General features: G+C 36.9%; 1 protein-coding gene across 1 annotated transcript; it reads left to right on the top strand.

The window, feature by feature from the left end:
- Positions 1-5167: 5167 nt before the first annotated feature.
- Positions 5168-13113, top strand: LOC121420757. Its single transcript, XM_041615401.1, has 5 exons — positions 5168-5285; positions 7330-7382; positions 10330-10500; positions 10826-11018; positions 12363-13113. The coding sequence occupies exons 2-5, from the start codon at positions 7334-7336 to the stop codon at positions 12463-12465; spliced, it is 516 nt and encodes a 171-aa protein (XP_041471335.1). The 5' UTR covers positions 5168-5285; positions 7330-7333; the 3' UTR covers positions 12466-13113.
- Positions 13114-14291: the final 1178 nt, after the last annotated feature.

Raw genomic sequence — 14291 nt, 5'->3', positions numbered from 1 at the left:
AAGAGGATGGGGCCCATGGTTACACTTCGTAATTCCAAGGGTTCGTATAATTCTGAAGGTTCTTTATTCCGAAGGTTCGATAATCCGAAAACGAAATAAACGAAATAAGGTTCGATGTTCCGAAGGTTCGTTAATCCAAAACGAAATAAGGTTCGATGTTCCGAAGGTTCGTTAATCCGAAAAGGAAATAAGGTTCGTTGTTCTGAAGGTTCGTTAGTCCGAAAACGAAATAAGGTTGTTAATCATTTCGTTTTCGGACTAACGAACCTTTGGAATAACGAAGCTTGGGAATTACGAATGTTTGCGGGGCCCATGGATCACCATGGATTAGCGTACAAATTAATCATTGTACACTGTTCATCTTAAAATAAAAGAAGTTCCTGCAGCAGAGTCTCAAGAACACCTGTAATCTTACCAGATTGCTTTAATCTTACAGGAATCTCACAAATTTCCTTTAATAAAACACCCTTTTCACCTTTTTAAACAGACCTGTTCCCAGGGGCGTAGATAGCGGGGGGGGGATGGGGGGGATGCATCCCCCCCCAGAATTTTAGGTGGGGGGATGGTGTGTACAATCATCCCCCCAGGTTTCTGTGGGGGAAGAAGCAAAACTATACAGTAATAAAGCAATGAATGCTAGTTAAAATCAATCAATAATAGCAGTAATAATCATAACGAACAGCAATGACAAACATGATCAAAATTGGACTTTTATTCAGAATTAATCATCTTATGCATTTACAACTTGCAAGTTTTAAGTAATAACAACTGTCTTGCGTCGTCATACATTTAAGGATCGTTATTCAGAGTTTCACCAAGTACATTTCCTTATAATAATTATGTATTTGCAAAGGAGATAAGTTCAAAATATTTCATTACAGATTTAAGAAAGTGTCGCTTAATCACTCCCTTTCAGAGCAATTGCTTTCATAACACATTAACACTGTTCAAACGAATTAATAAGAAATTACCTATACACATACACTGACCCTTTTCCCTGCTGGCCATGTCCTCAACCCCTACTTTGCAAAGGAAAGGTGAAAATTTTCAGTCTCTAAGGAGCGAATTAGTAAATGAATGATTTTGGAATGAAAGTGCAAATTTTGGATGGCCTCAGTGATATCCGAGGTTTTTTTCACTCAATATTCACTCTTTCATATATTCACTCCTTAAAGAGTGAACTATTTCACTAATTTTTTCAGAATACTTTGCGCTTTTCAAAGAAGGTAGAATCATCCAATATATAGACATGCCTTAATTCAGGAAGGCAGATTGAATCAATCCATGGATAAGATTAATTTATGGTCTAAGTTAGCGTTCATATACTTTTGTACTTATACATGTACTGATTATTGAATCGTTCAAGAGAATAGGACCTTAGCAAGTATGTTCCTTTCGAGCGTGTTACCTGATACTGCCATATGAAGCATTAGTATGCCTGTTTTTCCTTCATGTTGGGCATTATAATCCTTTACTGTTAAGGACTGTTTTGCATAACTATATTGGGTGAAAATAAACGTCTTCCAGTTTCAAGAAGAAATAAGTCGAGGCGCAATGTATTTTGGAATTACTTATACCAGTGATTTCTGTACGTGCGCAGTCTTCTAGGTTTGAAGGTTATAAACTGTTACATTTCCTTACCTATGTTTTTATCATAATCATCATAACAAGGTACATAATAAGAAATGAATCGAAATTATAACAAGTTACTATCTATAACAGTTTACTTCCGACAACCCGGTGAGGTTTATTTCATTTCCATACTTAATTCAATCAAGCCTTTGTAATCATGGTAATTTTAAACAGAGTGTGCTTATCATTTTAGTGTCCGCATATCTGCACGTGGATAAGAAATATAATGTTGAGCTTTTTTTACTTTACCCCTATTACTATAATTGTAATTGATATTTTTTTTAGTAATTTGGCTGTTTATTTGTTAATTCCTTTAGTTGTTGATTCATTCGTTTGATCATTAACAATATCGCTACTTTTAAAAGAGTATACTACTATACTAGTAAAATAAGGAATACTAGTTATTCTAGATCATGTTTAGCAGGACTGTCATGACCAAGATGATAACTAGACATCCGACAAATGACATTTCTCTTATGATCATCTTTACTCATTGTCATTAATCAAACAAAAGATTACTGCCATGAAAAATGTGCAAGGAAGTTTGTTTATTACTGGATGCCCTGTTTATTGCTGAAAGCAAAGTGATTAAAAGACACACGAGATAATCCATGAGGCAGATCGTGTTATTTTGTTATCTTTAACTCGTCTGCTTTGGCCATGATATATTTTTTTTATCGAGTACGTTATCTCCTTCATTCTTTATATTTATATATTAATTATATATATATATATATATATATATATATAAAGTATGACCCAGCTAGGGATCATCCCCCCCCAGGTCTAAGGACCTGTCTACGCCACTGCCTGTTCCGTTAAATTGCCAAAAAATTCCTGTTTTATGAATTTACAGAATGATTCTGTTATTGCTTTCTGCAAAATCTTTTTTTTTCTGTAAAATCACGGGTTTTTTTTAACAGTGTAAACACATCATATTAGTATAGAAGGGAACTGAACGGCCCCATAGCCTGGCAATATTTTCAATATAACCTGTTGATCAGATAGGGGCTCAAACCGCAAGAGGTAGAAAACATAATGACAATGAAAATTGATAAAAGCATGAGTATGCAATATTTTTTGTTTGTTTATTCTTCTCAGGAAAATTATAATCCGAGTTGAATAGCAGCTGAATTTTGCTTCTCAGCATAATATGCAGCGCAAATGTCAATAACAAAATTGAAGAAGGCACGTCCGATTCAAAAGATTTTTTGGAGGGAGAAAGATTTGGAATTTATTGCAGGATGTGTTTATTTCAATTATCAAACTTAACGCTAAAAAGATTAAAAGCTAATTTTTATGCATGAGGAGCCCCGTGAGGAGCCCGTGAGAATCGGATATTATACAAGCGAAGTTAGGAGGGAATGACCTAGATCCACGGAGGATTACCTATTGTTACTGGGGGTGCTGTGACAATGCTCAGCACCCCAGTAACAATAGACTAATCCTCCGTGGATAGGTCCCTGGGAATGACGTCACACAGTGGGCCAGAATAGTGCGCCAAAACCCTTTATTCACATATATGTATGATTTAATTTGGTAGATAGGGGTAATTTCGCCCGTAGAATTCAATAAAAGTATTTTCAAATATTCATGACGTCGTTAAAATACTGTTTTCTGATTGGCTGTTAACATTTGAGAAGAAATTACATGTTTCTAATTCTACAATAAGTTTCAAATTTTCAGAAACTAGTTTTAGAGAAATTTCAGCAATAAGGAAGCATATTAGCTAACAGCAAACACACAAACAGGCAAACAAACAAACAAAAAGTCTGTGCTCGGGGTACAAACAATTCAATTTGTTACTTGAGTATCGCTTAAAGAGGGCGCCCTACACTCTGAATTACAGGGATTTAAAATAAGTCCACATGGACTGTAGTTAGGGACCAATCGAATTCTGGATTTATAGTTTGAATCCTTAAGATTCATTTTTAAATCTCGAAAGATTTAAATTTAAATCATTTGAGACTTAAATTTAAGTCTTTAGGATTAATACTAAATCCAGAAATCGATTGGTCCCAAACTACAGTCCATCTGGACTTATTTAAATCCCTGTAATTTAGAGTGTACCATGAATCCGGAATTGTAAAATTCAAAGTGAAATTGTAAAAAAAATGCAAAGGAGTATTTTCATTCCCTGGGTACAATGATTAACCACACCTACATGAATTAAAATGGATTGATACCAGAAGTGGATAGTGAAATCTTTAAAATAATTATTCCAATGATAAATAATACAGGCCGAGTCCTAGGTTAATCGGTACAAGGCCCAACAAGGCCTTCCTATTTCACAAAGAATGGCGTATACAAAGTTATTCCGAAACAAAGTCTTTGGTGAGAGGAATTTTTTAGCATACTTTGAACATCAAGGGGAAGAGGCCCGGGGGGCCACTTCCATTCACGAGTGGATACCATGCGCGACCATGCATGGGGTCCCGAAAAGCACCTTAAACACGTATTTTCCATTTCCTGAAAATGCACCCCTTAACAAGTATTGGCGTGTGAAACCTTACCCTTAAAAAGTATAGGCCTACTCTTGGCAAGTTCCCTGAAATGACAACCTAAACAAGTACAGCGATATTTTTATTGTTATGTCACGGACCCGTCGCGTCGGTCGTCAGCATACCTTCACCCACATCATTGGGTTAAGTACAGCTCCACCGCCCACATCTCGCCCAAATCGTACTCTTAGCACGTAGTGTTGACTCTTGGGGCAAAAGTACATCCTTTGTAAAACATTTTAGTCTTAATTTTTTACACTCTCGCAAATTTGACCCTATAAACACGGTAGCTTTCCCAGTGAAAATAGATACCCCTTTTTCATTATCTTAGTGTTTTTGACACCATTATCACGTTACGTACGTAACGTGCCCCTATCTTGAAAAAGACATCCTTTTTACGTGCTTTTTTTTTTTGGGGGGGGGGGGTCGCGCGTGGTATCCACTCGTCAATCTAAGTGGCCACCCAGGAAGGTTACATACACCAAATACCAATTTCCTGTAAGATTACAGGTGTTCTCGAGACTGCTGCAGGAACTATTAGTTCTCTCCGTTGTGTAGGCAAGTTGAAAACCCCTTATACATAGGCCTAATTATAAAGCAAAATAAACTAAGACAAAACAGTATAAAGAAAAAAAATAAAAAGCCACAAAAAAGGAGAAAAGAGGGAAATGAAAATAAATAGATAATGAAAGTAACAAATTAAGAAAGAATGAATGAAAGAAGGAGAAAAATAAAAGAAAGAAAGGAGAAACAAAGAAGAAAGAAAGAATGAGAGAGAGGGGTGGGGGGGGGGGGGGGGGGTAGGGGAGAGAATAAAGGAAATACGTCAGAGAAATAATATCGTATGATCGCTTTCTAGACTTTTCTTTTTCCCCCTTAGGCGTAATAGCTTCCATTAATTCAAAACTGAAGAGATTACAATAGAAGACAAAAGTAATCCATATTTTCTATATAACGCATATTTTGAATGCGCTTTGAAAATTATTGTAGCGTGGTTTTGGGGCTGCCTATTCCGAATTTAAGTTGCTGTTTACTCCATCCTAGCTCCAGTTATAAATTGTTCTCTGCTCCCCCCATCACGTTGAGAAGGATCGGAAGAATTACAATATTATTATTTCGACACCACTTCAACTTGGAGTTCGATCGCACCAGGTAAGGCTGCTGATCTGGTAAATTGCCAATTCGTCTTCTGCCAACTCGTCCACTCACCATTTGGTCTACTTTTATTTAGTTGAATGCCATTCCGTCCATCAACATTTCGTGTAACAACCATTTGGTCCTATTACCACTTCGTCTAATCACAATTTCGTCTATGATCATTGGTCTAATATCCTTTTCCTTTTCATTCATTTTGCACAATTTAACACTTAGTACAATTAAAAATAATGCTATATGGACTAAAGGGCTATTGAACTTAGACTAAAAAATAAAAGACCATGTGGTGATTGGACGAAATGATGTTAGACCAAATGATAGTAGACGAGTTTGCAATTGGGACGAATTGGAAAAAAAACGTTTTAGCGAGATACACATCCCGCGTAGTCATAATTTTCATAAATCAAAATTTTCAGCTCGCGCTAGTGCTTATAGAACGTAGTAATCATCTCAGGATATCTAAAATTTTCAGCTCGCGCTTCGCGCCCGCATTATTTGGTGAGATATATCATCTTCATGACCCAATGCAAACAGCTAGTCCATAATAGGTCCCTTTTCAAGTCAGTAGAGTCTACATTAAAAAAAAATAGCTCGTGCTTCTTGATCGATTTTGAGAAATAGGCAAAATATTTGTGGGTTGCCCCGCCCCAATGTTATCTTGCCTCCCCCGAGGATAAAAATGCTGGTGCCGCCATTCCCCCGGACCCGATTCGTATAGCACTGCCCCCAAAAGTTCTACAACAGAGAACAAAAAAAAAAGAAAAGAGAAAAGGAAAGGCATGAAAGAAAGATGTAAGATATGTTATTTCTGAAAACCATGTCAAAATCAATCTCAAAGTAAGATTATCATGAAAAGGTGAGATTTTTTTTATTGCTCGCTTCGCTCGCTCGGGAATTATATTAAGCAATTATTTGCTGCGCGCGCCATGCTGTGCCCCCCTTTTGTTTGTACTTATCACGCATTGTGCTTTGCCCTAATGCTGGGGGCACAATAATTAAACAAATCCTTTTCATACCATGATATGACCGGGAAATTTTTGGCTTTTGCCCCCCCCCCCCTTGGCCACCGACCTCTGTTACGCCCCTGTTCGGGAGAATTCGGTTTTGGTGTAACCTTAGCTTTACGTGCAGCAAAGGTCTATATTAAATTCTGAACCAAAGTTGATAACAGCGTTGAGCACTACTATAAATTATGCTCGTTTTATTATGTAAATTATTTGATTCTGCCATTGTAATTCATGTGGATTATTTACCCCCCAAAAAGAGAAACATGTTTTAGTGTCTCTGCCTGTGAGTTGATACTTATCATTTACACGAAAATGAATAATTATAGTTTTTGTTATGTATTTGATAACTGTGATATCATTTGGTGTCGGTGTAGAACCATGATGTTTAATGCATATACTGATATGTGTCTAAATGGTTTCAAATGGTAAAGCTGGATAGTTGGGATTTTCTGATTTTTATCATTTAGGCGTTGATGCGGTATCCACTGAGTAGAGATGATTTAAACTCATTGGGTGAATTCGTGACGTCTAAGAAAGGCATAGTTCTCTTGATTTCGCAGGATTGCATATCATAAACGGTTAATTTGAAGACATGTAGAACAAAAATAAGCGCATGAACATATTTTTTTTTGCATTTTCACAATGGATATAGATACCAAAGTAACTCTCTGCAAAACTTGGTGAAAATGACATGTGGAACGTCCTTAAGATCAGAGTCTTTCTCAAAGAAATAACAATTACTGAGGGAGAGAGCGCAAAATATCCTCAACTGTACCATTTGAATTCTCATTATGGACCAACGAATACAACGAAATAAAATATTTATAAAAATCGGCGAAGAATAAAAGGTTACTTATTTGCAACATTGCAATTTGAGCCGAAACTTCGATATTATTTACATTCCTGGACCTTTATCCACCAAAAGCAATTTAACTACTGTATATTCATGATTTCAAACAACCACGATGGAAACATGCAGTTCGTTTATTGCGTTTTGTCATTAATTCATATTCATGTTTCCTCTTTGTAACCAGCAAAATGTTTTCGTGTTTGGCTCTTTTTACTTTCATCGCTCTGCTTCACACAAGTAAGTATAGGCTTTAGATTCAATGTAGTGTGTGTTGATGACATCACTCACTCACTATTTCTTTTTTATTTTATTATATGAAATATGAAATATTTTTATTTTCTCGTCATTGTCATGTGAAATGAAGTTTTCATTCCCCCCTGAACACGTGGAATTCCATTATTTTAACATTTGTGCTTCAGGCAAGGAGGTCCTAATTGTCAAATTCGTAAAAATTGAAATATTGTATAATTCAAACAATAAAAACCAAAAGAAATAGTGAGTGAGTGACATCATCGACTCTCTCATTTGGATGTAACTGGCTCGTTCATATAACTATTTTGTTGAAAATAAGCGAAACTTTGAATGTCATTACTTTCTTATTTTACAGCCGATTTTGATGAAATTTTCAGCATTGTGCTTGTCTGATTTTTCTCTATTGATTCAAATCAACATTTTTCTGGGGTGGACTTGACCTTTAAATACTAAAACATTGATTACTATTCCAATATTCTTACATTTGCAAGGCTTTCAACTGTAAAGAAGGATTTGCGAACTAAGGAACATGGTTGTTGTGGTAATTTAGCTAATCATAATGAAACACTTGGCCAAAGTTTTTGAGGTCGAAAGCACGTTACTATGTTTTTCGAGAATAGGAATTATATCATACTTGTACTTGACAATTTTCAAGGTCATACAGGGTGGACACGGACCCTCACGGATCAACACAGCAATGCCGGCATGATCCATGAAGGTCCGGGATCGTTTTGCCCCGGATTGAGCGTTGATGACTGTAAACACGGCATCCACACGTCATCTACACGGACCAACACGTCAGCTACACGGACCAACACGTCAGCTACACGGACCAACACGTCAGCTACACGGACCAACACGTCAGCAGCACGGGCCAACACGTCAGCTACACGGACCAACAGGTCAGCAACACGGACCAACACGTCAGCTACACGGACCAACACGTCAGCAACACGGACCATCACGTCAGCTATATTGACCAGCACGGCAAATGAAATCTGCTCATAAAAATGAGCTGATTTTTGTTTTATTTATTTCATTCATTTTCTAATCCTTGTCGCAACACGTAATTGTTTTCTGAGTGAATAACAAAAAAAAAAATCCTTATTCAGTAAAAACGCTGTTTTATTTTTTTTCATACAGTAGTTTTTTTTACAGTAGTTGTTAAGTTCTTGAAATCTTAAACAACAAATTCAATTTTGAATATTTATTCTTGAATAAATTAAGCATATGTCAATGTCAACTGCTTCGCAACTACTGAAAAGTTCATAAAGTAAACAGTGTTGTATAACATTGATGGGGAAAACACACGGTCTGCTAAAGCCCCAGTCACATACACACCCTGGACCACCCCGGATCATCCCGGATCTGATCCGGGGTGGTCCGGGGATAGATCTGCGTTGGCGCCTTTGGTATCCTTGGAGGTCCGTGTTGGTCCTTGAACGTCCGGGAGGCTAACATGGCGGTTTTTGACTGTCAATCCGAGATGGTCTGTGTAGCTGACGTGTTGGTCCGTGTAGCTGACGTGTAGGTCCGTGTAGCTTCCTGGAGTATATTTAGCAGTCCGTGTTTTACAACACTGTTTACTTTATGAACTTTTCACTTGTTGCTAAACAGTTGACATTAACAAATGCTTAATTTATTCAAGATTAAATATTTAAAATTGAATTTGTTGTTTAAGATTTCAAGAACTTAACAACTACACTAAAAAGAGTAAACTGTGTTGTACAAAAAGTAAAACAGTGTTTTTCTGAGGTTAAGGAAGTTTTGATATTTTTTTTGTAATTCACTCAGAAAACAATTATGATGTTACGACAAGGATGAGAAAATAAATTAAAAAAAAAAAATGAGCACATTTTCATTTGCCGTGCTGGTCAATATAGCTGACGTGTTGGTCCGTGTTGCTTACGTGTTGGTCCATGTTGCTGACGTGTTGGTCCGTATAGTTAACGTGTTGGTCCGCGTAGCTGACGTGTTGGTCCGTGTAGCTGACGTGCTGTTGGACCGTATTGCTGACGTGTTGGTCCGTGTTGCTGACGTGTAGGTCCGTGTTGCTGACGTGTTGGTCCGTGTTGACGACCAGATGATCCGTGTCGACGACGTGCTCTGTCGGCATGGTCTGTGTAGATCCTTGTGAAGATGCCTTGTGTGCTATCATCAACGCTCGTCGACACTTAATCCGGGGAAAACGATCCCAAACCTCCCCGGATCATGCCAGCATTGCTGTGTTGATCCGTGAGGATTAATGTCTACATGTGTCTGGGGCTTAAGCAAGAAATTCACCCACAGATTGCTGCACTCAACCCAAGTGAGGTGATCGGTCACCTGGGGCCCGCTGCATAAAACTTTTTACCTGAGAAAACTCAGGTTATTTTTACCGGAGTTTTTTCCCCTGTGTTAAAGTCAATGGCAGAAATCAGGCTAACCTTTCATTTTTTAACCAGAGTTTTCTCATGTAAAAAGTTTTATGGAACAGGCCCCAGGTGGGAAGAAATGGGCAATTCCTCGAATGCTTGAGGGCCTGAAAGCCCCAACACTGCATGCCATTGTAGATGCCTTGAGCATTCCTCGGAGTGGATATGCGCATTAGAAATGTGTTCAATAATACATGTATTATTTCCTTTTATTTGTCTTTCTCTTGTAGGATTACTTCTTTGACAAAAACTTTAGGTTTTTTTTTTGCAGTATTCCTCAATTCCACACGTTTCCTTAAATCTCTGTATCATTTTATGTACTGTATGCATGTTAACATGATGTATATCTTCATAGGCCTAATGTATTTTCTTTTGCATTGCCAATATGTTATTATTCCCACGTTTTTTTTCTCTGTATGTTTCTTTAATTCTTTTCATTGGAATTGAAAATAAATTAATTGAATTGGAATGAGTAAAAACACATTGACCATTTGATCATTTTGTTTTGTGTTACAAAGGCTCGGCGATAAAATGCTACACGTGTTTGAGCATTACAAGAGGTCAAATTAGAACCGAACCTTCGAATACCCGGCCCTGTGAGGGCTCAAGCATGCAAAGCATTGACTGTGCGAATCAAACATCGGGCTGTAGGAAATTGAACGGTTACATCGACTTCAAGAACAACGGAAGTAAGTTATTCACAGGAACTTTGATCTTGAAAATGACAGTGGTGTGAGGTGTGGGGGGGGGGGCTAGCAAGTCAATGCAATAACAGCAGGGTCACAGAATGTATCAATACAATTGCAGGGAAGCTATATCCTTATCCTTCCATCATCAGCATATAAGATTAATAATGGGATATTCGATGCATTTACAATACTGGTGTTAAATATTTAAAATAGAAATAACAGAGGCCCCAACAAGGACCCGTGTGAAACTCCATTGAGAGTTTTCTTAGTTTCTTACAACTCAGCACGTATAATATTTTTATTATAAAAACTCTCCTTTCAATAGATACAACGAAAAAAACTACCTACCATATACTGTATCTTGGATGTGGTGAAGATCCAGTGTCAGATTGTGCGAGTCCAACCCCTACCGGGATAGTGGAACTTCTACAAGCTGTACCGCCTGTAAAGGATGCCTTGGATGAAATCATTGGTCACAACGTTACATCTGATGACGTGGATGAAGGTACATTGTGCAGGTAAATCATGATATGTGGGTTTTTTTTCGAAATGAATCCTACAAATTTCTTTACGAAAGATATTTTGTTTTGGCTTGGTACAAAACTCACAGACCCTGCACCGTTTCTTCAACATATTTTTGTTCGACAAATTCAGTGGCGTACAGATGGGGACTGGGGGTGCTTGCATCCAAAACTGTTCACGACCAAGAATAAAAGTAAGGGAAATGAAAGAAAAGAGTGAATTATTATACCATAGTCTGAATATTATCTCAAAATCTATCACAAAATTGGAATCTTTTGTAGTAATAGTATCAAAATTTTTAGTCACTTGTTTCGCTCCCGGGCAACTTGTGATAAGTTTCTCCCTATACGTCATTTTGACTCATACGCCACTCGACAAATTATCAGATCTGACAGCATATCTTGGTTTTGATAGGGTGGGAAGCACAGTTACTACAGTGCAAGTCAGAAAAAAATGTTACACCATTTTTTATTTGTTACACTAAGTATTTTTTTAAAGATAATGTGGGATTCAGAGATAAATTCTAGCATGTATGGATAGAGTACATATTTCTTTGTCATTTGGTAAAATTTGTATCAGTTTTGTTATGGCTGAGTGCAGAACAGTCATCGTTTGGAAAGTGTCAAAACCCGTTTGCGCCAGGTCAGGTGATTACATGTACCTGCTGAAACAGAGCTGAAAACATTCACATTAACATTGAGTGTAAAGTTTTTTGACGTGATTTTTTTTAAAAAGAAAATGCATGATGCGTTGTAACGTGTCTCCGTAATAATTGCGAATACTCCCTATTTGCACTTGACTAATCCACTTTATATTCAATGTAATGAAATAAAACAAAGAAGCATCAATACAGAGTATCATCTAAGGTCCAAGAACTTAGGATTATATTAACATTTTTCTCTTTTTTACATAAGTATGCAATACATGTTTAGTTTATTTCAAAGTGAGCACTGCTGCTATTATGCATATTGTATTGAGGAAATTAGGCCAGACTGTCGGAGGTATTCCACGTTTTACATTTAAGTTCTTATACTATGTAAAATACCAGTGGATATGTTTAAATATCCCCAAAACAAACAAATAACTTATTGAACTCAATATTAAAAATTAAGCATTAGAAGTATCAGAATAGTTTATCAGCAATTTCCTTGTATTTGCAGCAGTAATTATTGCTATAATTTTTCTTCATTTTGTAACTTTATCAAATTATCGGTTCAATTGCTATTTATTTTCATTTGTGTTTTTTAGTATTTCGCTACGACACACCTTTTTTTCTTTATAAACCATTAAAAGAATGGTATTAAAAAGCCGGATATGTTTCTTCTTCTTTTTTAAACCAGACATGGATGTTACTCGGATAATTGCAATGGCGCCAATTACATCCAGATGAGCCACGCCATGGTTGTACTTTCTCTATCCTCGATCCTCTGGAATATGTTTTAGAAGCACAGGGGACAGCATTTCGTGGAAATAAAAGGGCCTTTTAAATCATCATTGTAATAAAGATTGCTCTTGTAATCGTGACGGTGATTAGCGTTCGTGATTCTAACCATGTTCTAGTTTTGTTTCACAAGTGCTAAATATTCGTCATTAGCTTTCTTTTCCACTGGAATCACCATTCAAATTACGATTTTTTTCCCGTGTGAGAGGGCGGTATATCGAACGGAATTCGTATATCGTCTTCTTCTTTACTGCCGTATCTTTTTTTAAATTGTTTTTTGTTGTGTTACTTTCCAGTTTCCACTCTACTACCATTATTACCACATCTTCATTTTATTCTTCTCATTCTTCCCGTATTATTCTTCTCCCTCGTCCACTCCATACTCCTTTTAAATCATTCTTCTGTTTACAATCGCCTTCCTTCTTCTCTGTTTTCTTCTTGTATCTCTGCTGGAAACAACACACTGTCGCACAATGTGTTCACAGTATGTCCACAGTGTGTTCACAATATATTCACAATGTGTTCACAGAGTGCTCACAATATGTTCATAGTGTGTTTACAATATGTTCACAGTGAGTTCATAGTGTGTTCACAATATGTTCATAGTGTGTTCACAATATGTTCATAGTGTGTTCATAGTGTGTTCATAGTGTGTTCACAATATGTTCATAGTGTGTTCATAGTGTGTTCATAGTGTGTTCACAATATGTTCATAGTGTGTTCATAGTGTGTTCACAGTGTGTTCATAATGTGTTCATAGTGTGTTCACAATATGTTCATAGTGTGTTCATAGTGTGTTCACAATATGTTCATAGTGTGTTCATAGTGTGTTCACAGTGTGTTCATAGTGTGTTCACAGTGTGTTCACAATAAGTTCATAGTGTGTTCATAGTGTGTATACAGTGTGTTCATAATGTGTTCACAGTGTGTCCATAGTGTGTTCACAGTTTGTTCATAGTGTGTTCACAATATGTTCATAGTGTGTTCATAGTGTGTTCACAATATGTTCATAGTGTGTTCATAGTGTGTTCACAGTGTGTTCATAGTGTGTTCACAATATGTTCATAGTGTGTTCATAGTGTGTTCACAGTGTGTTCATAGTGTGTTCACAATATGTTCATAGTGTGTTCATAGTGTGTTCACAGTGTGTTCATAGTGTGTTCACAGTGTGCTCACAAAATGTTCACAGTGTGTTCATAGTGTGTTCATAGTGTGTTCACAATATGTTCATAGTGTGTTCATAGTGTGTTCACAGTGTGTTCATAGAGTGTTCATAGTGTGTTCACAATATGTTCATAGTGTGTTCATAGTGTGTTCACAGTGTGTTCATAGTGTGTTCACAATATGTTCATAGTGTGTTCACAGTGTGTTCATAGTGTGTTCACAGTGTGCTCACAAAATGTTCATAGTGTGTTCATAGTGTGTTCACAATATGTTCATAGTGTGTTCATAGTGTGTTCACAGTGTGTTCATAGTGTGTTCACAATATGTTCATAGTGTGTTCATAGTGTGTTCACAGTGTGTTCATAGAGTGTTCATAGTGTGTTCACAATATGTTCATAGTGTGTTCATAGTGTGTTCACAATATGTTCATAGTGTGTTCACAGTGTGTTCATAGTGTGTTCACAGTGTGCTCACAAAATGTTCATAGTGTGTTCATAGTGTGTTCACAATATGTTCATAGTGTGTTCATAGTGTGTTCACAATATGTTCATAGTGTGTTCATAGTGTGTTCACAGTGTGTTCATAGTGTGTTCACAATATGTTCATAGTGTGTTCATAGTGTGTTCACAGTGTGTTCATAGTGTGTTCACAGTGTGCTCACAAA

This window comes from Lytechinus variegatus, chromosome 8 (assembly GCF_018143015.1).
Source record: "Lytechinus variegatus isolate NC3 chromosome 8, Lvar_3.0, whole genome shotgun sequence".
NCBI classification, from domain to species: Eukaryota; Metazoa; Echinodermata; class Echinoidea; order Temnopleuroida; family Toxopneustidae; genus Lytechinus; species Lytechinus variegatus.
Note: the sequence above shows the minus strand (reverse complement) of the source record. Positions and strands in the feature narration are given on the sequence as shown.